Source organism: Microtus oregoni, unplaced genomic scaffold (genome assembly GCF_018167655.1).
Source record: "Microtus oregoni isolate MIOR12 unplaced genomic scaffold, Mior012 000033F_ref0000390, whole genome shotgun sequence".
Classification (NCBI taxonomy): domain Eukaryota; kingdom Metazoa; phylum Chordata; class Mammalia; order Rodentia; family Cricetidae; genus Microtus; species Microtus oregoni.
In genome coordinates this window covers 10,766,399-10,793,993 of record NW_024543092.1, presented here as the reverse complement: position 1 = coordinate 10,793,993, position 27,595 = coordinate 10,766,399, and the positions used below count along the sequence as shown (strand labels likewise).

At 44.9% G+C, this 27,595-nt stretch overlaps 1 protein-coding gene across 4 annotated transcripts in view; it reads right to left on the bottom strand.

Moving 5' to 3' along the window:
• Plekhg1 (pleckstrin homology and RhoGEF domain containing G1) overlaps nt 1-27,595 on the bottom strand; it is a 215,321-nt gene that overhangs the window by 55,552 nt on the left and 132,174 nt on the right. For all 4 annotated transcript variants that reach the window (XM_041680135.1, XM_041680136.1, XM_041680138.1 and 1 more), the window contains one exon: nt 1,346-1,446. In XM_041680135.1, coding sequence (XP_041536069.1) covers nt 1,346-1,446 — 101 coding nt within the window. The remainder of the gene's footprint in view (nt 1-1,345; nt 1,447-27,595) is intronic.

Genomic DNA, 27,595 nt, shown 5'->3' with positions numbered 1-27,595 from the left:
GCACATCTCCAATGGGAATGTTTTATGCTTGCTCTCGTGATGACACTGAGCTGAACCTTTGGGTATGTCAGCTAAGAACTTCCCCACAGCCACAGGAGATGGCATCTCCTGGCATGTGAATCCATTTGTTCATAAAAGTGTGAATGTCTCCCATGGGCCAGACAGCTGTTTGAGATCCATCGGCATTAGCCAAACACATTCTTGCCCTTGGAATGTTTTGTGAGAAGCCCATCACAATACATGTTAGATATTGTGGAATGTCAATGAGAAAAAGTAGAAGAGATGAAGGTGTGTGTGTGTATGTGTGCATGTGTGTGTGTCCTGGTAGAGCCTCATTGAGAAACCCTTAGTGAAGGGTTTAGTGATTTAGCTCAGCTTAAAGACTCATTCATGATGTGTGCATAGCTGAGCCAAGATGCAATTCATAAAGGATAAACAGTGGTGCCTGTGTTCTTAGCTGCTTTCTGTGTCTCTCAAGCTGTGCTACAAACCTACAACAGCTCACAAACCTGTTTCCACTCCCTGCCTTAGGTACCAGTGTAACTTTCTAGCCTAGGGCCCCCCACCTAGAAGCTATTTAATACAGATATGAATTAAGTTATTTGAACTGGGGGCTGCAAGATGGCTTAACAGGTAAAGGTGCTTGCCGCCAAAGTCTGGGGACAGGAGTTCCTTCTCTGTTTTTTTTTTTTTTTTTTGGTTTTTCGAGACAGGGTTTCTCTGTAGCTTTGGAGCCTGTCCTGGAACTAGCTCTTGTAGACCAGGCTGGCCTCGAACTCACAGAGATCCGCCTGCCTTTGCCTCCCGAGTGCTGGGATTAAAGGCGTGCGCCACCACCGCCCGGCTGAGTTCCTTCTCTGGAACCTACATGGGGGAAGGAAACAATTCTGAAAGTTTTTCCCTTACTGTGATACACACACTCACACACACACACACACACACACACACACACATACACACACACAATACACACCACAAATAGATGTAAGAATATTGTAATAATTTGTAATGCTTAATTATCAGTGAAATGGAATTATTGTTATAACTTAGGAGTTTACTGTCTACTCTCTAGGCAGAAGAAAGCATCTTGAAAATCCAGCATCAGGGTCGATTCTGGAGACCAAACCAGTGTGATGTTCAGATGCCCCACTTGCGTTCTGTTGTGGACAAAAGATCTCAGAGATCTTCCAGGGAGCTAAGTCTCTTCTCTGAGCCAGGAGGACAGAGAGGGACAACATTTGCGAAGCTGAACCAAGGATTATGGGCAAAGATGTCTTAGGTGTGGTCGACCGAGAGCAGTTCACAGCGTTCTGATCCGAGAACAACCTTTAGGGTATTGACTTACCTATTGAAGTGGTAGATATCCTGAATGTTTCCAAAAAGAGCAGCCCTATCTTCAGTCCCCAGGGGAAGTTTTGTTTGGTCCCGGATGCAGGCAAGGTAATCCTGTGAAGCCAATGAGAAGAATGCCTTAGGACTCCTGGTCTCTTCTAAGACATTTTTAATATGCAAGATGAATCACTGGCATCTGTTTCAAATAATTATGGTACTAATGCACTCATTACCTCCACCACAGAGTACAGACAGATGTTCTCTCATTAGTGAGCAAAATACTTGCCTATTAAGGAGCATGCAGTTGTAGCAAGGAGAGGGAGGGGATGGCTTACATTAACGCATCCCCCAGCTTCCCACTCCATCAGAGCTTTCCTCTATGGATGCTGGTCACAGTTAGTGATAATGTCAAAGTTTGGGCAGGCTATTTCCTATGCCCTTGAATGGTTTATGTGTTTTAAAAAAATTCAGGGGTCTCAGGGAATAGCTCAGCTGGAATGTGCTTGCTGCGCAAGCCTGAGGACCTGAGTTCAAGCCCTGGCACCCACATGAAAAAGCTCACACTGGTGACAACACATGCTTGTTGTAATCCCAATACTGCAAAAGCAGAGATGGGTGCATTACTGGCACTTGCTCATTGACCAACAAGCCTAGTTCAATTATCCAATCCCAGGACAACGAGGACCCTGTCTCAAAAACCAAAGCAGACAGAATTCGAAGAACAATACTCCAGGCTGATGATCTCTTGATTCCACAAGTCCTGGTCATACACATTTGAAGTTCAGATTGTGGGAAATTAGAAATAAAAGTTCAAGTGTGATAGAGTGTTTAACACAAATTGTTAAGGCTTAAAGACATCAGATACTTACACATAGGACCAGATCCACGGCAACTTGGGGAAGTTTAGAGAGTAAGCATAACTCTACCTTTGTTAAGTGTGTTAAGTTAGAGTACTGAACCGTGGGAAATGGAAATAATTTTATATGCCTAACACTTAAACAGCTCTTAAACACATCCCACATCAGTCAGACCCACAGAGGGTTAAGCCAACATGGCCCAGATGCTGCCTGGGTTGCCAAGAGACGGGAAACTGCCTTCTGCTCCTGGTGTGCTCAGGGGTTCATAACTCAATGTTCCTGTCTCCACAACTGCTGAAGAATGGACTCAGTAGGAAACAAGGACAGAATTAAAAAAAAAATTGAGAACAGCTGAAATAACGTAAAATAAAAAAATAAATACAGTCCCTTCCCCAGGACTGTACGCTGTAGCTCTGCTTCCTTCCAAGTACAAGATGTGACCTACAAGCATTGGCTGGGGGCAGGTATGCTACAGCATTGGGGGAGGGTACATTCGCAAAATAACAGAGAGCACAGCTCCCCTCTGTACCCCAAATTCCAGCAGACCACAAGACAGTGCACGGAAGAACCCACTGAAGAGAAGCTAGGGTTTCACCTCCATCAGCTTCTCATTCCCTGTGCCTTTTCCTAAGCCACACTCATGCTCACTCTTTCTGTTCCTTCTGTAGACAGCAAAGGCTAAGTTGTCACTAGCTTCTTAAAGTAGCACAGGTCACTCACTGTTCATACCAAATATGTTTTCATTCTGGTCCCTTTCCTTTTAAAAGTATTACCACATGTGACTTTTGTTATCTTTTAAAGCAAGCTTTGTGGCTAACTGCTTTTCCTTTCCCCTCTCTCCTTTTTTTCCGTCTCTCCCTCTCTCCCTCCCTTCCTGGAAGTGAACATCTCATAAGAAATCAGGCTCACACGGTTTCAGTGTAGTTTGCTGGCATTCTCCCTGCCCCGCCTCTGCGAGCGAAGCTCATTGTCACTCAGGAGAGGGACAGTGATAAGGAAGTTCTGTATGCGTAGGGGAGTTAACGTCCAGCCAAGAGCAGCCACCCAGGGCTGAACTGAAGCAACAGGTACATTTGAACAACATGTACCGCCTGCTCTTCATCAGCTAGCACTCCCCGAGAGCTACTGGGACGGTTCGGTAGGTAAAGGCACTTGCCATCAATCTGATGATGCCCCGAGTATCCCCGACCTCTCCTCCCCGCCCCAGAACCCACTTGGTGGAAGGAAAGAACCAACTCCCACGAGTTGTCCTCTGACCTGCGCACACAGGCTATGGCCGGCACTCCCCCCCAAAGAGATGTCAAACAAAACAAATTAATATTTTTCTTAAATTATACATGGTACATAAAAATGATCTAATACTCAACTCTGATACATGCTTTTTTTTGACAGTACCTCAGTATGGCATTAGTCACTTAAAGAGATTTATTATTTTAATATGTGTGTGTGTGTGTGTGTGTGTGTGTATTCTACACAAAGGGTACGTGCCCAAGGAACCCAGCTGGGTCTGATCCCCCTAGAGATGAAGTCACAGGCAGTTGTGAGCTGCCCAACCTGGGTGCTAGGAACTAAACTTGGGTCCCCTGGAAGAGCAGCAAGTGCTCTTAACCACTGCGCCACCTTTCCAGATCCTAATTAGACATTTTCAAGGAATATTTTGAATGTCAAATTAAGGAAGTTAAACTAGAGACCCTGGCCTGTACCGACACACGAAGCTGAGACGTAACAGCAGGGATGGGGACAGATATAATGCGCAGGAGTGGCTACAGCAGGCTGGGGAGGAAAACTCAGCTACAACCCTGGAAGAACTGCATCTGCTGCTGGAGACGAAGCCTGTGGCTCCCCCTCAGCAGATCTCTGGTGGACAGTACTTGGAAACGCTGAGAGTTCATGGCAGAGGCCCTATGTTTTAAAGGCTGCTTGCTTTTCTGATATCGCCGAGAAAAGAGGCCATTAGGAGTCCAGCTTTTTGTAGGTCATTCTAGATAACAGATCAAAGTGGGATGGCCCCACTCTGACCATAATTAAGTCTTTTAAATAGGGGACGTTAACCCTGAACCAGTTGCGGGAAGCGACTGTAGCATGGGCTGCCCCGGCAGCTGTAATCATTTGAAGCCAAAATGAGAGGCTGGAAGTTCAGCCTAATAACAGCTCGCTCTGGGCTCAAATGACAGAGCCAGGACATCAGTGAACTCAAGAGAGCCCATCACTGGCTTCACGTCAGCACCTACGACTCACAAACGGCTCATAACCAACCCACAGAAGGGTCTGCGCTGGAAAGAATTCTTGGCTATGAATTCCTCACTCTGCTTTGGGGGCAGGAACAGCAGAGACACTCAAAAGGAGAACGTTCTGCCACTCAGTTTCACTCTGAGATTAAAAAATCTGCTTTAAAGTATCCAGTTTTTAAGTGGTTTATGTCCTTAAGATCCCCTTCCTTGAACAGCTTGTACATGACTGTTCTCCTCTGGCTTCTTATTTGAAAATATCAAACTCGAATATAACTTGGTGCCTGTCGAGGTGTGGGAGTGGACAAACCCCACAACAATATAAAGTGAACCTGAGGAAGCATGTTGACACTTTGATGTGAGTTTGGCTGTGTTTCTATAACTGGCATGTCTTTTTAAATTATTTTTAAAAATTATTGTTTTTATTTTATGTGCATGAGTGCTTTGCCTGCATGCATGTCCACACACCACAGGCAGGCCTGGTGCCCTTGGAGGTCAGAAGAGTACATCTGATCTTCCCTGGACCTGTTGTTACAGGTAGTTGTGAGCTGCCACACGGGTGGTAGGAATGGAACCCGGATCTCTGGCAGAGCAGCCAGTGCTCCTAAACACTGACTCACCCCTTCAGCCCCACAATTGGCATATCTTATTCTTCCCTGTTTAATATTTTACAAAAGCAACCATGAGTGACAGAAGCTAGAACACAGCATACGCGCACACACACTCACACAAACATAAAACACACACACAAAACACACACAAACATATACACACAAATATACACAAACACAAACACACATACACATATACAAACATACACGCACAAACATACACACACAGAATCATATACTCACACAAACATACACAAATATACACAAACATACACACAAACACATATACACAAACATATACACATACAGAAACATATACACATTTAAAAAACATACATATACACACACACATGACAGTTGGAAAAATCCTGGTCTAGATAACCATGCTGCAAAGACACACAAAAGGTTGTTGTAGAAAATTCTACAGAGATCACAGGACAGTGTCTACAAGGTGATTCAGGACATTTAGCCACTGGCTTCCCTAACCTGTCTCTTCTTTGAGATTGTGTCTTAAAATCTTATAAGTTGCTTAGCAATGATTAGACTTAAATCACAATGAAGAAAAGATAGTTACTTATATGAAAGGCAGCTAGAGGGCCGCCCAATGGCTTACATCCATATCCTCCCGCACTCTCTTCAGCTTGGCGGCAGTCCCACCACAGAAGGATACTGGAAACCTCTTTCCTAATCCTCTTGCTTATCCATCAACCCCCACACAGTGGATTTCTGCGGCACTTTTTGGTCCAGCTCCTGCTGTGAACACTTTGCACCCTACTCATTTGATAGAGCTCATACAGTTTTCCTTTCTCTTGGTGGTGGCAGCGCTGCTGTGTTTTGGAGAGAGCATCGCCTCCATTTCCCAGAAGCCATCACTGGCCACCACCTGGTATATGTTGGGACGCCACTGAAACTAGACTGACCTATATGTGTATATCGATTTACAGCGTCAAAGGACACTCTTCTCCACTCAGCCAGACCTTTCACCTGCTTTTTCTGAGGGCATCAAGAGCAGATGCCAAGTTCTGTTTTACAAGCTAGGAGTTTAAAAACTGAATCATGCAGATTCCTTTCTTTAAGTAGCTGAACATACCAGTGTCAACAAACAGGTCCTGTCCAGTTCTGGCTAAATAGCTGTTAAGTGTCCAGTAGAGAAGGGCCCACATATTCAATAGAGAAGGGAATCACACGGAAAGGCAGGAGTGGTCAATTCCAGGAAGGGATTATAACCCTTGGCAGGAGAGGAGACCTTTTAAAGAGACACTTGTGCTACCAGACCACTGGAAAACAATGGATTCCAAAGAACCAAATTTTGGTGGACTTCCACACTGAGGAGAAGAGAAAGGCAGAAGCCTGGGTGCCAGCCAGGGGAGGAACTTGCCTCCCAGGAGGCAAACACCCAAGAGCTGGATCAGTGATGGACAGAGACATACCTTGAGCAAGACTCCTTAGTTCTACATGCCCATTGCCCTCCATGCTCCGTGGTGGACTAGAGTCATTGGACGCCTTTATCTATTTTCCTTCTCAATGTCTCCACATTGTATAGGCCTAGTTTCTCAGCTTTTCACTCTGAATTGTTGTAGGTGTATTTTTTATGTCCTTTCAATCAGCTCTGTCCTACCAGCCAGCTCCCCAAATAATCACTGAGAGATTTATTATTAATTTTAAATGCTTGGCTGATAGCTTAGGCTTGTTAATAACTAGCTCTTACATCTTAAGTTAACCGTATTTCTTGTCTACATTCAGTACCTTTTTTTCAGCATATTCATCTCCTGCTTTCTCTGCATCTGGCTGGTGACCTGGTGACTCCTATCCTCTTCCTAGCCACTTCCCAGTTTGACTCTCCTTCCTAACTTCTTCGTGCCTACCTATTGATCAGTCAGCTCTTTTATTAAACCAATCAGAAGGCATCTTGGCAAAGACACATCTTCACAATGTATGAAAAGATTATTTCATAGCAACTTGTTTCTTTAATTGACATACTGGGGGCAGGCAGGTGAGCCTAGTTTGCTAGGGATGCCAGGGTCTAGGATATCACCTTAAAAATGTCAATAACAGGAATGGAGGCTTCATAAAGGAGAGGGGAGAGTAGTCAAGTCCCTGAAGATGAGGTTTGAAAATAGAGAAAAGAAGAAAGAGAGCACAATATACAGGTAGCTAGAAATGAGGTCCAGGGCAACCAAAGTCAGGTCCCTGAGGGGAAGTGGCCATAGCGGGAAGGATGTTCAGAGTTGAACTTGGCTCCAGAAAGCAAGACTTGTGGAGCCCATTACTACTAGAAGGCGAGGCCTTGAACTGATGGGAAGATCCTGGAGGCTCTCGCCAGCTGTGCAGATGGTGGTATTACAGGGATCAGTAACTTAGGAGACCACAGAGGATGGATGCGTGCTTTGTGGTTGGCTTTGGACCCCTTTTCCCATTTCCTTGGTATCACTAGAAAAGTAAGCACTAGCTTTACCATTCTTCAGCCTCTTGGTCAAAATGGTAAAATAAATACCTCTAGCTTTGGGGGGAGACATGACATTCTCATCTACTTTAAAGATTAAACATTACATTCTATTGTCTCCTTTAAGAGTTAATCTAGCTGAGTCTGTTAGTCTCCTGGCCAAGACAAGTCCTCAGAGAGGACAATTTCACCTAAAGCCATGCCAAAAGATGGAAGGAATAATCAGTCCTTTAATGAGAATATACATATATCCTCTGCATTGTGACCTGATATTGATAATGGTGGCACACACGCATATGTGATATATCTATATATATATCATACATACATATATATGCCACCAGTATCAATATCAATCTGACCCTTTTCTCAGTCCTAACTTTAAAAAGTGTAACTTCCCCTTTCCCTTCCTCGTATTTCTTTTTCTTTTGGATGCTTGCCAGAAGTCTAGGCGTGCCTTCCCAGCTACTCTGGGATTTCCTACTTGTCCTCTGAAGCCCCCTGCCCTCTGTCTGACACACACATCTGGTCCCTGCCCTGCAACTGCCTGTTGACTTCCATTGCTTAGCACGCTGGCCTAACTCAATGGCTTTCTTCCTCATTACTGTTTCCTCTCCCCTGGCAGCTGCCGAGATTTACTGCTTGCCTGCCCTGTCTTGTTTTCCTCTCAAACTCTAAGAAAATTGTCCTGAAGCTTCTTTCCGAGTCCATTTCTAAGTTTTTTTTCTTAAAAAGTCTAAGAATCCAATAGAGGGAGCTCCAAACTCCCTAGCAATGGTGACAACAACGAGAGGGTACAGGGAGACTGAAGAATACCTCAGCATCAGTGCTCAGATACAACCACACGGAGGCTGGTTAGACCAGAGCAGCCACATAAGGGAGCACAGAGCATGGCCTGAGCCTCAGAGGGGTTGAGAGGAGGGGCATTTAGGAGGCAAGGAGGGTGAGGGAAGGGAGTGGGTCCAATGAGAGGCGTGGTTTGAGTCTAGGGTTCCCTCTAGTCCTCCTCATTTTGTCTCTGAGGAGGAACAGGCAGTTCTACCAGCTCCCCACAGGAAACTTTATTGTCCACTGAGGCAGCAGGTGGGCTGGAAGGCACTGAGTACACGGGACCCTTGGTTTCCCCTTTTGTTGGGCCATAGCAGGGAGGCGACTGGGCCAGGGTCCTAGGCAACTGCTATCTTCTATTTTTCCTTTTCCTTTTTCCCAAGTGGTGGGCCTGTGGAGCCATAGTAGGGTGGTCACAAGCCTGTGTGGCAGGCTGGGGACTTCCCAAACCAAGGTGAAATCTTCACTGACATCTGAGGATTTGTGGTGAACAGAGACAAGGCTTTCAACCTACCATGTCTAGACAGTGGGGCTTTGCATGCCTCAGGCTTGAACTCTGCTCCAAACAGGGCACCTCGTAGCCACTGTCCTCTGCACAGAATGCCTGGGGATGGCTATGTCTGATAGCCTGATAGACTGGCTTAGCATCACAAGCCTCTGGCTGAACCTCTGCACGGTCACCTTTGCTCTCTATCCCGTAGGGAACTGAAGAGAGGGTAGCATTAATCTGGGGGTAAAGATAACACAGCGGCCCTGGACACGCTAAGGTTATGATGACATCTCCAAGAAAATCCCCAGGACTGGAGTTACCTGTGGGCAGTTGGCTAAGAGGGCTCTGGCCCATCTGTGAAGATTTGGGGTCCTTCTTAGGGACCATTGACAGAGAGCTGGAGCTAACACTTCTGTGTTTCAGGGTCAGAGCCCACACGAGTGCCTGCTTATGAAACGTGATTTTAGGGAATCTCAGGGCTGGCACTATCCAACCTCAGTAGACCAGCAGTGCGCACTAGCAGGAAAGAGCCACTCAGGAGTCCTCCATCCTAGCAGGAGCAGGGAAAAGCTCCTCAAAATAGAGGCTTAGCAAGGAGTGTCAGAGATGCAAGACTTTGGGTATTGCAGAATACAGTGCCCACCCTGATGGAGATCAGGCCCTGAGCCAAGGTCAGGACAAGGGGATCACCTGGATTGGAAGCATAAACCTGACATGATGTCCCTCACCTTTCCCAGAAACAATCTCAGGAAAGTTGGTCAGGAATGAATGTCTAACTCTGATGTTAGAAGGAGATATTGACTATTCGGAAGAGGGGTAATAGAGTAGTGTTAGATCTGAGATATTTGGCTGTAGAAGAAGACTTGAGACATGCTGTGACATGATTCTCACATCCACGGAGAACAGGGTGGGAAGTGCCATGGACACACACATTGGACACCACAAAGATCTTTCTGTATCTCTGAAGGAAGGGGGGGAGAAGGAAAGAAAAAGAAAGAAGGAGGAGGAGGAAGAGAAAGAAGAGGAAGGGAAGGAAAGGAAAGGAGGGGGAGAAAGGGAGAGGAGAGAGAAAGAAAAGAGAAAGGAAGGAAGGAAGAAAGAAGAGAAGAGAGGGATTAAAAAACGGAAGAGAAAGAGAGGGAAACCAAACAGCAAGAGGGAAATTAAAAAGACAAAATGGGGAGATGGAAAGAGGCGAAAGGGGAAAGAGCGACAGGGTGGGGGTGGGGCTCACACCCAACATTAGAGTCAGGGGCAGCCCCGCAGCTGACATGAGGTCAGGTCTCATTTTAGGTTTCTTAATCTGTCACACAGAGGCTGGTCCCATTGACAATGTGGGGATGTCTGCTAAGGACTCGGGATGTTTTGATAAAGGAGTAATAAACCCAGAGGTTTCAGCCTCATTTACTTTCTATAACGTTTTCAATACTTGAAACCAGTGAAAAAATGCAAGGAATGGCCCTCTAGTCAAGCTGTGACAAATGACACTGGTGCTTGCTCAGGGCTCTCTATTGTCTCCCTTCCTACCTCTGAACAAGGTCATTAAGATTTCTTCACAGGGAGGAGACAAGACACTAGACCTGTTGAAACAGGGAGGGGGGAGGAGGGAAATGGGGGAGGTGGAGGGCAGGCGGGCAGCTCTCCCGAGAAGGAGAAGCCTGGGGAAGGAGGAGGGAGCATGGATTTTGTTAAAAGCTGACCCGTTGAGTAGAAAGACAAGCACTACAGTTGGGAATGTTTGGGTTGGTCTCCTAAAGGCTTTATACAGAACAGAGTCCACAGAGGAGAGGTCTATAAAAATCGATTTAGTTATTCATCTTTTCATGTAGTTTTTGAGTCATGGTTTTGCTAACTGTCCAGGCTGGCCTGGGACTTTCGATTCTCTCACCTCAGCCTCCCTGGTAGCTCTTATTACAGACACAATGTGCTGTTGATTCTGCCTTAGAGGTTAAGAGTTCTCAGTGCTCAGGTGACCATCTTTTCCTTCACTTCTCATGACCATTGTAGATGTCACTAGAGCTCACTGGCCGGCCAGTCTACTGGAATCCACGAGCCCTAGGTCCAGGAAAACACCCTGTCTCAAAAAACAAGCTGAAGAGTGATAGAGGAAGACAGTGATGCTGACCTCTGGTCTCTGCATGCATGTGCAAATACATGTATGTACTCTCCTTCCCACACGCACACATGTGAACATGTAAACACCTCTATCCTAAACTAGGCTTCACGTTTTCCACATTCTCGTGTGTAGAAGCTCTTGCGAAATAAGGGTGGACACATGGCACCCCACAGAAATGCTGTTGAGGAGCCAACTCTTCTTTCCTCCTTAGCCCACAACCTTCTATTCCTTTAATCATATCAGGATTTCCAGCTCCCGAGGAGTGAACAACAGAACAGAACAGAACAAAACAGGAAAGCATTTCTAAGGCAGTCTGTATGTCTTTGCATGGAGTTTAATAGAACATTAAGGAAACCTTCATGGTGAGCTATCGGAATGTCTACTTGAATCCCCTAGGGAAAGGCACAGAACCCAGCTCGCTGTGGACACTGACCAGATCGGTACAAGAAGAAATCTGTAGGAGGCTGCCTCTGGGACATGCTTCCAGCCCTAGTCACCTTCAGAGCAGCCCAGAGTGGAGTCACCCCTGCTAGGCACCAGTTTCCAATAAACCAGGAGATCCCAACATGCATGATACATGCTAGTCTCCTTATTTTAAACCCACGAGGGCAGTAACTTAGCTTCTGTTCTTGCTTCTGCTTTCCTCAGCCCTTTCTGTCTATAAAACCTCATCAGCTTAGCTCATCAGGTCACGCATCTCATTTTATAGAACAAGGTGGTGCCTGGTTCTCAAGTACAAGTCAAAACCAATTAACAGCCTCAAAACAAATTTGTTGTATTTTGCTTTTTGTCACAGGTAAGCAGGGGTCTAAGTAACTGTTCTCTTCTTCTCTTTTTGTTTGCTTTTGTTTTTGAGACAGAGTTTCTTCATGTAGCCCTGGCTGTCCCAGAACTTGATTTGTAGATTAGGCTGGCCTTGAACTTGCAGAGATCTACCTCCCTCTGCCTCCCAAGTGCTGGGATTAAAGGCATGTATCACCACTGCCTGGCCTTATTCATCCTTCTTGTGTCTTTCTTCCTCCATCTCTTCTCCTTATTTCTTCATTACTTAGTTGATTTCACATACCATTTTTAAAAACTTGCTTTAGACTTTCCTAGTACCAAACTAGGAAAGAAAACAGACAGAGGCAATTAGAAAAGGTTACAATCCTCAAAGGAAAAACATGTGGATGCCCAAGGACATATTGGACAGATGAGAGACGTTGACAATTCTTTTAAGGACCTGAAAATAAGAAGACGATTCATCCCCATCACAAGCAGAGAACGACTGTTCCTATCTGAATCATGGTACTTAGGGAAAATCAAAAAAATCCTAAAGGGGTTTTTATATTGTGGAAAAATTAAACCTCAGTAAAATAAGAGTATATTATAAGATAATCAGGATCCTAACTTCCCTTCATGGCTACCCATATCTCACCATTATTCTCAATTTACTGCTAGGTCCCGACTCTCTACTTTATCTACGTAGTCTCGTTTGGTTTGCGCCACACCCTCAGCTGTTATTGATTCCCTTTCTCTGGAAGCATAGAAAGTTCCCGTCATTCTTCCGGGTTCACTCAGAGACTAAGTTACAAAGTGTATGCACACCTGGACCTGCTGGCCAGCCAAGCATTGAAACCCTGCCTCCCATGTCAAAGGCTTCACTCTTTAACACTTATCTTAAAAGTGGGGGGAGGGACATTTGTCACTGGTTTATTCTAGGGGTCAAACGTAGTTTTACTGGGAATCTATCACACACAACCACCCTTACTTACCCGGCAGCTACCCTGTGCCAGGACCACTGCAGGCTGCACCTGAAGCCCCTACCACTCCCATTTCACACCCAACTCTTCACCGTCAGCTGTTTGCACACACTCCTTCCTGGCATGATTTTTCCTCAGCTAATCTCCTCCGTATCTGCTTCCCGCCCCCTGTCATCAACATCCAGACTCTGCTACAACTTCTGATCTGCTCCTGCGTCCATTTCCTTCCTTCTCATTAACCTCTGCTCTCAACACGTTCAGGACACACAGCTGCTTCTGCCTGCCGCCTACAGTTTCAGTACCGTGCTAGTTTTCAAGTCTCAAACAAACAAGCCGAAAACAGAAACCAAACCCAGTTCCATGGTAAGAGCCATATCCACATATTCTCATCTGCTCCAACTCCCTTTATGAGCTCCAGCTCCCTCCATGAGCCTGCGCCTCGTTTTGCTACATGGATGGTTTAAAATCTTCGCTAGCCAGAAAAATGACTAGTGATTTCAGAAGCCCAAACACACCTAGGTCATACATCTGATAATGACCTACAGCCTATCCAGAAATTAATTTTAAGAACTTTGAAATAGAGACCAAGTAACGGCCCATTCAAACAGATATGCCTTTCCCACACAGACACTGCCAATAATTATCACTTAACTTAAATTAGACAGTGGCAAATCATATCAGCGACTTGATAAGTTAAAGTGCCTCCCCGACTAGTCTACAAAGCCTGTAAGAGCCACGCAGCTAATTCTCCTAGCCTGCCTTCTCAGGGCTTATCCAAGGTAGAGGAAACAGCTTTAAAGACAAACCCTCGTGTTGTTAGTGCTGAACTTCTTGGAACTCTGACCCAGACACAAAATGGGTTTCAATTGGCCACCAAGGTAGGGGCTACCTGGATAGAATTTTCTAGAGAGATGAAAAAGGTGGAGGAGGAGAGCTCAGTTTTCCATTTACTGAGTCACACGGATGGGTAGCAGGGCTCTTGATGTCTTCCCGTCTCCTACCATAGAGGGTTGGGAGCAAGCACTTTCGTACCATTGTTGGCACCGGTAGCAGAGGAGCACATGGAAGCAGAGCTTAGTATACATTTCGGCGTGCAAGTAGAGTTTGTTGACTTTCTAACCAAAAGTGGCTCTGATCTTCCTTCCCGCACAGTGCTTTTGCGGAAGAAACCGAGAGCCAGAAGGCCACGCTGGAGCTACTGCCACTGGCCAGTGCGTGCAGAACATCTGGTGCCAGACACCTAGCATAGAGCTGGGGTGGTCAGCCATGGGAGGCCTGGCTTTGTAGGGTTCCCACTAAAGAGCTAAAGCAACGGAGTCCTGAAAAAAGGTCAGTAACCACCGTTCTCTGGAGCTCAGAAGGGGATGACTGGCAGGCGGGTATGCTAGCATCATACTGTGCCTGGAACCCCTCTGGAGCAAGATCTTCCATGATGAACCCTGCCGCTGGCCTCAAGCGGCACACTCTGTCCACACATAAACCTGCTGCCTTACAAGAGACGGAAACTGCAACTATGTGAAAAAACGCACAGTCTACTTTTGTTCAGATCACGAAGTTAGAGCTGGAGATATAGCTAACTGGTAGAGCAATTGCCTAGCACCCACGAGGTCCTGGGTTCAATTCTCGGCAGTGCAAACAAACAACAAATTGCTGCTATAGCTATCGATCTAATCTCTCAAAATACCACCTCTGCAAACCTTGTACTGTGAGTGCATCCACTCTCCAGTCTCATCGTCTCTTTGTTTGTCTACCGTCCTGTCTAAGTTCTGAGTAATAAGAGGCCTGTAGGCAAGTATGAGGGCCATTTTTTTTTTTTATCATTTAATGATTTATATGGGAAGGCCCAGGCCACTAGAGACAGTACCGCCACTGGAAAGGTATTCCTGGGAGCTACAGAAAGGTGGCTGTAAGCCTGAGGAACAAGCCAGTGAGCAGGGTGCTCCGTGAGCTCTGCTCCAGTTTCTGCTTCCAGCTTCCTGCTTGCGTCCCTGCCCTGACGTTGCTGCTTTTGTTTCTGGTGTCTCCCACAGCGCTAAGGAGGAAACAAACTAAAACACCAAGCTAGCTCATTTTTCCACGGTCCTTTGTCCCTGTGCAACGGGGGCTCTCCTGAATAGTTATGTTAGTGATTGCAGGATATTCCTTGCGTCTCCCTGGGGCTCTCGCTCTCTCTCTCTCACACAGCATGAGCAGAGCAGGGGTGGGAACTGCGCTCCAGGTTATCCCTCATGAGGGGCAGAAGGAGTCTCTGCAATGTGAGCATCTGCTACCAGGGTAAAGAGAGCCAGAAAGGCAAGGGTTAAGGAAGGCCTGTCACTCTCAGTCAGCGGCAGGAGCTGCAGAGAATTTCAACCCAGCTCAGCATTCCTCCAGTGCTCCCTCCTTTGTCACAGAGGCCAGTTCTTACAACACCACCTCTGGAAGATGACAAAGGCTCTGAGCCCCGCTTCTCCTTTTTAACTCTTCCCCACACGGGTTGAACTCCTGCCTCGGTGGAGAAAAGAAATGCTTTTCTAATCAAAAGCAGATTAACCCCACCCTTTGCAACACCATTGTTTAGGCCTTAAACAGACCCCAGGGGGAGTGATTTATCCCTGGCTTTGTGCAAACAGAACAAAAGGGGCCCTCGACTCTGCATTCATTGTAGGCCAGCTCTTACTCTCCTCCCACAGACAGATTGCTAGTAGTCTGAGTGCAGGCTCAGAGGCAGGGCCTGCTCCAAAACAGAAGAGACACTGGCAGCTTTTCTTGATGCAGAAAGAGATTTTTTTGAACCTCTGAGCAAGCTAAAGTAATTCCCTGATTAGAAAGCAACTAGTTTTATTTTCATGACAAATGGCTTAGTTCCACAACGATTAATAACAACGCAAGGACTTTGCCGGTAACGGCTCCACATCAGCCCTGTGATGCAGAAGGCCTAATCTACAATAACAGGGCACTGTTTGTCTGTGTTAATTAAAAATAACAGAAGGAAATATTTTAAAGTATAAAGAATGGCCTCTTCCATTACACCCCCCCCCCCCCACACACACACCCTGAAGGCAGTTTAGGGAAAAAACTTAGTCTGCATCCCTTCTCCATTCCTTTGTGACCTCTTTTTGAACAGTTTTCTGCGTAGATTAGTTTGATAAAGCCCTCACAACACGCTCTGGGCTTTCTTTCCTATTAGTGACGCCTGCAGCTTTCCCCTGTTCTCACTCACTGTGTGGCTGTCACTGCCAGAGTTCCCTCTCCCTTCCTTACAGGGATTTTTTTTTTTCATTTTTATGAGTTATGACTTCATTTTTGTTGTTGGATGAGTGCACAAAAACATATTGATCTCAAAGATCCCACCTCTAGACTGAGAACTACAGCAACGGATAAGTTGCTGAGAAAGGGAGAACTGGCCTTGCCCAGCAATGATGACACACCCCTGACTGCTTATCTGATACAAAGTCCTGAGACCATATATTCACAAACAGCAAGAATGGACTCAGCAGGCTGTACTTATACATTTGTCTGTCTGTCTGTCTGTCTGTATATATGTATGCATACTCGGAGATTACAGCAGAATGTGGGGTGACTTCCCCTGTCATTCTAATTGTCATTACCAATCACTGAACTGGAACCTTGCTATTTCAGCTCTGCTGGCTGGGGACAGAGCCCTTGGGATCTGACTGTCTCCGTTTCCCAGTGTTGGGGTTACAGGCACATGCAGTCATGCCTGGCTTTTCCTTCCTTCCTTCCTTCCTTCCTCCCTCCCTCCCTCCCTCCCTCCCTTCCCCTCCGTCCCTCCCTTCCCCTCCCTCCCTCCCTCCCTCCCTCCCTCCCTCCCTCCCTCCCTCCGCCCCTCTCCTCTCCAGTGTGGGTTCTGTGATTGTGGGCCCCATGATAGCAGAGCAGCCAGACTTACACACTGAGCCACCTCAGTCTCTGGAGTGGCTGTATGTCTGGTCCAGAGTTCTGGCTGGGATGGGAACAAAGTTCTAGAAATCGACAATAGTGATGGTAACACAATGTCGCAAGTGTGTTTGCTGCTGGCACCAGGGGACAGAACATTCAGTTGTGTCTACTTTACTGCCACTAAAAACGATTTAAAAAGTTAGTTAAAGAGCCTCATTTTGTTTATGAAAGATACACATCAGGCAACACATTTTAGATGCTGCAGCCATTACACTATGACCACTTCTTGCTAGTTAGATTTATCAGAAAGGGGGCTGGATTGACAGCAGTAGTTACTGCGTTTACTGTTCTTGCAGAGGACCTGGGCTTGGTTCCCAGCACCCACATGGTGGTTCACGACCATTCATAACTCTGGTTCCAGGGGATCTGACACATTGGTTTGACCTCCTTGGGCACCAGGCACACATGCGTGTGTGTGGTACACACACACATGCATGTGTGTATAGAAGCAGGCAAAATACTCATACATATAAAATAAAATAAATAACTCTTGAATGCTTCAGTTTTGTTTGGACTTTAGTTCACTAACAAAGTTCATCAGTGTGATTGAGATGAGTTTGCACCCATTCCATAGAGTCTAACTCTAGTCTTTTGGGGAAGTCTTTCCCCTGGCTTGTTGGCGCTGGCACACCTACTTCATCTTACCCCTCTACTTGCCGTAGGCTATGAAACCAAGTAATTACTCTTATTTTAGACATGTAGGGTAAATAGGCTCTTAGTGACAGCCTGGGCCTCTTGGGTAAAGACACAGGGTTTACTGTCTAGTGTTTGAAATGTCTATTTTGGCAGCTCAAAGGACACATTTGTGTCTGGGCTGCATTCTCGAGAGCTGAGGCTGGTGGGGATGCGATTGCCAGTCATCTGTAGATGGGGGCTTTCTGAATTAGACTCATTTATAGAGAAAGAAGCTGACATCAGACTGACCATTTGTTTCTGGACACACAGCTGATTGTCACATGAGCCCAGAGTCCAGACCAGGAACTTTGTCCATTAAATCAACCCCAGTTTGATGCAGCCCAAATTAAAATCTGAAGGAAAAGATTCTTTCCACTAAGAAAACTTTTGGCTATGTTGGAAATGAATCCCAATTCCATGTAGGTATGTAAGGTATGCTCAGAACAGCATGCTATATGCATCTTGCAATTAAAAGACACTTTGACTTTATTTTTAATTAGGTGTGTGGTGTGCGCGCGCGCGCGCGCGTGTGTGTGTGTGTGTGTGTGTGTGTGTAGGCATGTACACGTGGGTGCAGGTTCTACGGGAGGCCAGAAGTGAACATTGGATCTGCTAGAGTTGTAGTTACAAGCCGGTGTAAGCTGTCTGATGTAGGTGCTAGTAACCAAATCTGAGCTCTCGTGGAGAGCAGTATATGCTTTAACCACTGAGCCATCTCCCCAGCCCAGATAACATTATCTTTCTAAAGTAAGCATTTAATGGTCAGTGAGATGGTTCAGGATATAAAAGTACTGCTGCCAAGACCCGATGGCCTGAGTTTGTTTGATTCCTGGGACCCAAAGGAGAGAACTGCCTCCTGTAAGTTGTCTTATGACCTCTACATATGTGACATGACACACAGACACATGAACACAAACACACACACACACACAAACAAAGTTAAGATGATTTTCTTTTTAAAATTCTTTTTCTTTTCTTTGGTTTTTTTTTTTTTTTTTTTTTTTTTTTGCTTTTCCAAGACAGGGTTTTTCTGTATCCCTTGGCTGTACTGGGACTTGCTCTGTAGACCATGCTGGCCTCAAACTCATAGAGGTCCTCCTTCTCTGCCTCCCAAGTGCTGGGATTAAAGGCTTGTACCACTGCCCAGCCAAGATAATTTCCTTAACTAAAACTTTGATATAGATATACAGGTCTGCCAACATTATAACCCTTTAAAATCTACCAGAAATGATTGGCTTTGTACAAGAGCTAATTGCATGAATAATCATTTAATGAGAATAATGACTCCCCCTAAGATGTTGATTGTTTTCTCAGCACTATAGCCTTGGACATGAAGGATTCCAAACTCTCCATCCCATTTCTTTCAGATGAAAAAAACTTTTAAAATTCTCGGGAACCTGTGCTTTTCATTGGGAAATGGCAAAGCAAAGGTTTGGATTCAGTGCTGGGAGCTTTGAAAGCCCCCACTTTCATCATTTTGTAACAGCCCAGGAGGATAAGAGGGTGAACGATACTGCGTTTAAAAGCTACTGTTTGCTTTATAACAATAACAGTCTCCCTAGGACCATGGACTTCTATGTTGAAAGACTGATGGGATATGGGGGGCAGTGAGAAAAACCTTCCTCCGCCCCACAGAAGCGATTCCATCAGCCTAGGTTGCAGTCAGGGCTGGCCAAGACCTGCAATGTTCCCATGGTCTCCCCAGTAGCCTCTGCTCTAGAAACTCCCTGCTTAGGTTTCTGTTACTCCTCCAAACCAGATTTCTCAAGTGATAGCTTTTAATTGCTCAAATAATAGCCCCTTTGAACTGTTTACAAGGGCTTACTACCCCAGGCACAAATCTACCTGATGACCAGTAATTGTCTGTTTCTCATGAGGGGTCATTATGTTTGATTAATTCCTAGTTTTGAAGTAGGAACTTTCTCTAAGTGGATGAACACAAAGTCAGCTTTGAGCATTCGGGATGGTCTGAATGCGAGTACCTTTACATGTCCTAACAGTAGCCTTCCTGTCCTTGTTTTGTTTTAAATAGGACTTGAGAGGCAGCTCCCACCTAGACTAGAGGTGTGTAAAAATAGGCCTCCAGAGGGACCAACTGCTTTGCCAATGGCAAGTGTGACAAACCCAGGAAGACCTGTTCTTGCAGGAGAGGGAAAGGTGACTTTTCACCTCAAAGGTGACATGTACTCGAATTATTGAGGAAAAGGGTAGGTTGGGGATTGCTTTTGCCTTACTCCAAGATGGAAATGACCCTGACTGTTTTGGATTCCTTCATCTTATTCTCTGGATTTGCTCCCTAAAGATAGACAAAGATACAGACTCTTTCCCACATACCCATGCTCTATGTTTACTTTGTTTTGTTTTGTGAAAGTCCGAGGCACAGAGAACTGAGTTAGAAAAGCAGCAAGCAGCTTGCTTCCAGGAAGCCTCATTCATGAGTTTTTGCAAGGCCTCACCTTACCTGGCATCTCCCAGGCATTACGTCGGTGCTGCTAGTTTCTTTTCTTCTAAAATGGCTCTGCTCTGCCGCACCTCCCTACCACGGTGGACACCGTGAGCCCAAATAAACAATTTCTCCCTTTACCCTTTCCTTAGGTATTTGGGTCACACACCAGTCACTGGGCTACTTTTTATTTATATTTTAGCATTAAAAATGATTTTTAGCAGTTCTAGTCAAGATGCTGAGTAGAATGATGTCATTGGCCTGAAGTGGCAAAATAATCTTTGCAGAGTGGAGACACTGAGAGCCACAAGCACAGTTAATATGGAAGCACACAGCCGACAGGCTGTAAACAGGCAAAGGTGCCCTGGTCTGTGCTATGGAGTAGGGGTGCTTGGCCGTTTCATTGTCTTCAGGCCTTTCTCTTGATCTGGGTAAACTCTCCTCCACAATTCATTTTACCAGATGCAGGCCACACATTTTATTTGGTAGGCACATCTGGCCAGAGGAAATGTCTCCCAATTGCAGGTTGGCTTGTGTACAACGTAATCTTCTGAAATTTAAGCTAAGTTAGGATATCCCAAAGAATAAGTAGGTCATTTTTGACAGGATCCTTGTTCGGAAAATATGAATGTGTGTTCCTGTGTATCATATGTGAAAGAACAATTGGACTTCAGCTTGAAACCTCAAGCTTCCCTTGTCCACGCAGCTTTCGTCTAGCTCTAGAAGGCAGGCAGGAACAGAGACCATGAAGGCACACCTCGCATAGCCACCAGCTACCATCACCTTAGTCTTATTCTCCATCCACATCAGGCCTTTCTCCTCCATCACAGCTCACGAGTGGAAGGTCTCCGTTCTTAGCGCCGGCCGTATCGTTTTCTTCTGCTCTTTCTCCTGTGTTTCCAATTTCTCGTTCTTTCCCTTGCTTCCTTTGATTCTCGCCTTTTCACATACGAGGTAGGGGCCCGGGAATCGGGTGGCTTCCACAGTCAACTTCAATATTTTTTTTCCAAGGTCACAAATCACATTTGTGACAGCATGTGTTTAATTATCTATCTAGTTATATACATAACTATGCATAAACCATGCACATACTATAACTGTATGAACTAGTTATAGGTACCTGTAACTAGTTGTATATATTGTAACTATAAACAATGCCTCCAGTTTTGTTAGCTTTCTTTTTGTAAACGTTCTACTGATGGAGTTTTTAAAATTATGTAAGCACTTGTTGTATGTACTATAACTATATATATATATATATATATATATAATTATGTATAAATGATGGCTCCAGTTCTGTTAGCCTTTGTTTTGTAAACCTTCTACTGATGGAGTTTTTGAGTACTGAGTTTAGTACCCCTATAATGCTCTGTCTCTTTAAGAGACAAGCCACGCCCACTCTCTTCCTGCTTGCAGTCTCAGCCCAACCCTCTCTCTTCCTGTTTGCCCTCTTGGAGAGGCAGCTTCTGCCTCTCTCCCCACTTCTCCCCTTCCCCCTCTCCCTCCCTCCCCCTCCCCTTTCTACCCTTTTCCTTCCCCTCTATAACTCATCTAATAATGTCCAATTTTATTCTTTATGGTGTGTCTGTCTCTGTGCCTCCCACCCAGCAGTCCTGGATACTCTCAGCTTCTGTTTCTCCCACCTGCAGCCTGCCCACACCGCTTGCTGGGGACCAGCCAGCCGCCACATGGCTGGGGACCAGCCACCTTGGTTTGTGGACCTGCTGTGTGGCATAGTATGGACCCCGCAGCAAATCCATTGCAACCCCATTTTCCCATAATTCCTTCTCCCACAAAAGACTTTGCAAGGAGACCGATTTTAAGGAACACATGTATCCTATTATAGCGGAACTGTTAGGCATTTTGAAACTCCTACAGCTTTTTCTGTCTATGACCTGCATTTCCTTTAGTTGGCCTTTAGTTATTTGTTACAGGTGTTAAAAAGTCCCATCTATAATCTATATGCGGTGTCTGCATTCTTATAACCAGAGCAGAACAAGGAAGATAGCTCTTCAAATAGAATCCTGCCTCTGGACCAGCGGCACCCTGGATAGCCCTAGACTGATCTCAACTACTCATCTGAGCCCCAAGTTTCAAGAATCTGCAGGACTGTGAGAAACTCAAGGGCAAGTTGACCCCATGTTGAATTTAGTCATTCTTAGAGAGATTCTAGGATGTTATTATATCCATAACTATTATGTACATCAGGAATTATTATGTTATTGTCATCAAATTCTTAAGTAATTTGAAAATCATACCCTGATAAAGGTTAACAACATAGACTATTTCCTGAAAGGCTCTCGACTATAAAGGTACAAGTTGGCTTGGTTTGCTATGGAATGCATCCACGATAATGCGGATTTGGCTAGTACCCAGCTTCTCCTTGCACTAGATCAATTTTAACGACCTGTTTTCTCATTGTTTACTTTTTCTTCAAGTACTCACACTCATCAAAATGCCCTTAGAATTGTCTTTAAAAGTAAGGCAGTGTGATATGAAAGAAAAGACTCCAATTTCTTAAGGACTTAAGCAATGAGCCAAGAACCTTGAAACTCCCACATACAATTTCGGTAAGTGTTTGGTGTCTGTTACATTAGGCCCTTCTGTTCTTTAATTCGCTTCTACCCATAAGGTTTCCAGAACACAATCAAGATAAACAGCCTGTGCATTTAAACCAGGCTGTACCAAGCAGCTCTCTTTTTTAGCTTGAAGTATTAATGATGATGAATTCCAAAGAGCTTCAATGTAAGTTTCATGGATGGGATGGGTAGGAAAGCAAAGGGGTGTGTGTATAATTAGGGGTGATGAGAGAAAGTAGAGAGAAAAAAGAGTCGTAGAAAGATACATTGGTTTGAATCTTGTCTGAGCCCTAAAGGAAGACCTCATTAATAATATTTTATGAGGACCCATACACATACAATCAGATTCAATTTATATGAATATAATATATTCAATTTATATATGTATATAAATTCAATGCCTGATGTATGGTAAACAGTTCAGTTGCCGCTAAGATCATTTTTAGGGATTTATTTGTTACAAAGACGCAGTTTCGGCAATTTTGAAGCAGCAGGGACATGCAGGTTTATAGCTGTGGGGTTCTATTTAGTTGGGACAATAACAACCGCAGCACACAAGCATTATTGATACCTCTCCTATTTTTTCCTTATTAGTTTTGGTGGTGGGGGTGGGGGCCCGAATGGTGTAGGTTTGCCGGTGAGACTGTATTTGTTACATATAAAGTACACAGTGGAGAACACTAGCTGTTGATAAAAATGTTTCCTATCTCCTTTGGGGACCAGCGAGGACGCGTGTCCCTGCCTCCCTTAGAGTCGGGTGAGAGCATCGACAAGGCCCTCCTTCCCACATTAGCTGGCGGTCAGTGGGAGAGAGGGACGCTCATAGTTACTCTACACTTCTAGAGGTGTTTAGGTAGGAGAGCGAGGCAGGGTGGGGACAAGGGGTCAGGCAGTGGTATAGATGACAATAACAATAGTGAAAAAGGACAGGAACGCATTAAAGCCGATTCTATGTATACTACAGTCTATGAAAAACATTGCTGAACATACAGCGTCTACACAAGCAGGGGATTATCAGGTCTGCTCCTAAAGGAATCTGGAATGATTTTAAGAAAGACCCCATGCATTTGTTATGATGAGAATTCCTAGAAGACAAAATGAAAAGAAGCATCCATACGAAAGGGCTCAGACGCCACATTAGCAATGTTGATGAAATCATGCCAAGTACTACAGTACAAATTCTTTATTAAATCCACCCACAGAATAGGCCTTCACTGAAAAGCCATCCTGTCCCAGGTCCGACAGTCTAGGAGGGAAAGCTTCCATCTAAATGAGCCTCATTAAAAAGCACCAGCATGATCAAGGTTGTTTAAGTTAGAGGGAGAGTTACACACGGGGGGCCTAAGCAAGGAAAATGCCAGTGAAATCTGTCTTTCTGGTCAGCCTTGTAGCTCAGAACATAGCCTTTCTCCTTTGGTAGCAGTGCAGGGCATATGGCTGATCCGAAGAATCCCCATACAGCCATTTCCACACCCAACAATTCTGCCCTCCCCAAGATCACTGGGTAGCTGAGCCTTGTTAGAAACGGTTGTCCTCCAGGGCAGGGTGGCCCAGAACAAAGGCCAGCTCAGATGCCATCTGTCCCAGTCACAGATGCCTTGAAAGGCCCAGAGCACAGCATCTGGGCAGAGCTTGCTGCACAAGGTCCCCGAGGCTGGCTTTGGTTTTCTTCTTTCATTCCATACAAGAGAAGTGCCATTGTCCCTCTGACAGGTGTGACGCCACCAACACCCTTCTCTAAGCTACGGCACCAGGCAGAACAGCTTTCCAGGAATCTCCTGGAATCAGGCACGGAAATCACCCTTCGCCCTGACACTATCCACTCGATAAACAAATGTACCATGGGTAGAGGTTGACACTTGACCCCCTTGTTCAGTCAAAGCCTTTATTTTACTTTATTCTATTCCCCCCCCCCCCTTTAAAGTCAGCATCTCATGAATTCCAGGCTTGCCTTGAAGGATCTCGTACTCTGAATTCTCTTCTGCCACCTCTCGAGTACCAAGATTATGGGCATGGGTAAGCATATCTGTTTTTTATGCAGTGATGTAGCCTGAAACCAGGACTTCATATAGCCTGTGCATACACTCTCCCCACAGCTGCCGAGCAAGGCTGAGGGTCCCCAATGAAAACGGTCTTAAGCTTTGACTGGTGAGAGATAACTGTGTCAATCATGCCTACTGGGGCATTATTCACAGTGGCTGAGATTTGAAACCAGTCCATAGTCCCATCTACAGATGAAAGGATAAAGGAAATACATCATCTACACCCGAGCAGAATAAAATGATGTCACCTGCAGAAAAATGGATTGAATCGTAAGTCATCATGCTAAGTGAAATATCCAGGTCGAGAAAGATAAAAATTACATTTTGATATGCAGAATTAACCTCTCTCTTTCCTCCCCCCTCTCCCTTTCGTGTCCTCACACACAGGCATTCACACATGTGAAGCTAGAAGAGGGACTATTTGTGGGAGAGATGGGTACAAGGGAGGGAAATGGGGAGCAAATATGAACAAAGCTGATTATAAAAGTATGAAAATACCATGATGAAACCCATTAGTTTAAACGCTAAATAACATATTTTGCACACAGACTCACTATATGTAGATCACTATGCAGGCCCTGGGAATTGAACTCAGGTTGTTGGACCCCTCTCACTGATCCTTACAAACAATATTTCAAGACTTGACTGTTAAACTTTTGGACATTAAGGCTGTAATACTCACTTCTTATTTTTTTTAAACATAGATAAAGGTACTTGAAAAGCATTATGAGTCTCTGGGGTATGACAGGAGGAAAAGGTTCATGTTTATGCTTATTTTATCCACCCCCCACTAAATATGTCTTTTTAGATCCTTAGAGATGACCTAATTTGGTACCTCAGAGTTCAAAGATGCCATTTGCAGTGCGGATGCAACTTCCAATTACACAGCATTATATAACATTCTGAACTATTTTAAAATTCACTAAAAGGGTAAAAGAGGCTGTGAGCTCTGTCTGAGGTCCAATCTCATGGGGCTCGCAAAGGCTTTTTTTTATAGATCATTTAGAAAGATTAAAAGAATCCTACCTTGCCCAGTCAGTCAAAGACCCATTAAACATGAAAGAGACCCTCTGGCTATGGATTCCCATCTCACCACAAAGTGTATGCTGGCTATTTTACTTTCAACTTGTTTTCATGTTTATTACCCCATTTCATCGGTGACCGATGAAATATAGGAACCATATATTTGGCTATGGCGACAGCCAAACTCATATCTGCCCTTTTCAAATGTTAAAGATTAAAAACGACAAAGGCGCTGAAGGGAAAGGAGCAGGGAATGAGACAGAGTCACTGCGGTAGAAGGGACAGGGGTCCAGAGATTGAGGGAGTGGGTGAACATGCAAGGCATACATAGCAACGGGGCCGAGAAAACCAGCACACACAGTCCAATGTTCCAAAAGCTTTAGGACTCAGTAAGGAGATGGAGATGTCACCACTGCTGATAAGAGAAAGAAAAACATGGCCTGTGCATTTTGGATAGGTTTAATACAGTATCTCTGCACATAGGAAAGAAGGTCTTTTCTCTGTCTGTATAACCGGCATGTGGAACCCAACCACTCAGGTTTCAAGGTTCTCTCCTTGGAAAGCAGCTAGCTGGGACAAGGCAAACTGCATTCTGTCTCTTAAGTGTCTGTATCTGAAGATACAGTGTCTGTATCAATGGCGTTCACAAAACCTCACTGTTCATAAACCCTAGTGACAAAAACTCAGCTTGAGCCGGGGAGATTCTGTTCATAATGTATATAGTTAAAACGTACCCCTGACAGAAAATTTCATCCGATTGGGAATGCTACTGCTTGATAGGAAAGCAGAGTAAAACAAAAGCATACGTTGGACTCAGAACGCTGAGGCTCTTTCCCATCTCGTCCTGTCTCTGTGGAGTGGGTTAACATGTCAGCATGGAGGCAAGCTCGCCAGCCTCTGTGGAGAGAGAGTTAATGCATTTGCACGGGGAAGGTAGGAACAACTTGGATGGCTTCAACCAGTACCGATGGGGTGAAACTTGGGTAGGAAAATCCACCTCTCCCTATCTGGTTTCTTTCATTTGTATCTTATTTCTTCTCACCCAAATTTTATCAAGTAGCCTTCACAAAACAAAACCGAGAGAGAGTCTTCACGGAATAACAGTTGAGTAACTCAAGGTTTCTTCCTTAGTAGATGAATTTTGATGAGGTTTGATTTGAAAAGTTACTAAGAAAACGATAAGAAAAAAACAAACCAAGCACCAACCAATAACAACTTTACTAAGGTTAAGTTTCTGAGAGGTTGTAAAATTGTTGGCCGTTTCACAGGTATTTCTTCTGAAGCACAAATGACATCATGGTGGAAAGTTAGAAACTGAGCCACTTTGGTCTGTTTGGTGCCACATATTGTTTTGGTTGAACATCATCTAGCTTTCTGTTTTTACTGGGAGTGATGTCATAACTGCTTTTAGGATACAGTGTCTGGCTCTGTCATCCGTGGAACTCACCACACAATCATGCTTTTAAATTTCCTTTTCTAAAGTTGTAAGCGTGTGTGCACTAGGTGGAGAATGTGCTCATCAGCAAGCATCCCACAATACTTAGATAGAAAGTCAAACAGTAGCTAGTGTGGTGCACACCTGTGAATCCTAGACCTTGGGGAGTGCGGGAAGGGGGTCTAGGAGTTCAAGGGCAGGAAAAAAAATATCTAAAACAGACTTTAGTTAGACACACACACACACACACACACACACACACAGAGAGAGAGAGAGAGAGAGAGAGAGAGAGAGAGAGAGAGAGAGAGAGAGACAGAAAGGGTATTTGGTGCACCACTAGGCAGCAACACGAGTAGCTTTGCAATGCACAGATTTACCCTAGAAGTACTAATATTTTTAAGAATGAGCTAATATCTGAGCTCTACTTAATCTTTACCCCTGGGAACTGATCTATAATTCATAGTCAAATAATAACTGAATTTTCAGGGGATCTGATCTGGCACATAAGGTGAGCTAAGCTCCCATTGAATAATTTGTATAAAGAATTAATATGGTAATCACTTATGCAAATTACGCAAAATGTTCATTATAAATGTGAACAGGAAAGCAAAACAAGACAAGATCCAGGACTTTTCTCTCCTCCATTTACTCCCTCCCCAAACACCAAGCAACAGAGAGAGAGCCCAGCTCTCTGTTAGGGCGATATATATATATATTGTCAGCTAAGGGTCAGTTCCACCCTGCAGGCCCCACACTCCAGGACACAGAAGTCACAGCCTCTCAGGGAGGGACAAGGATCCAGGTAGCAA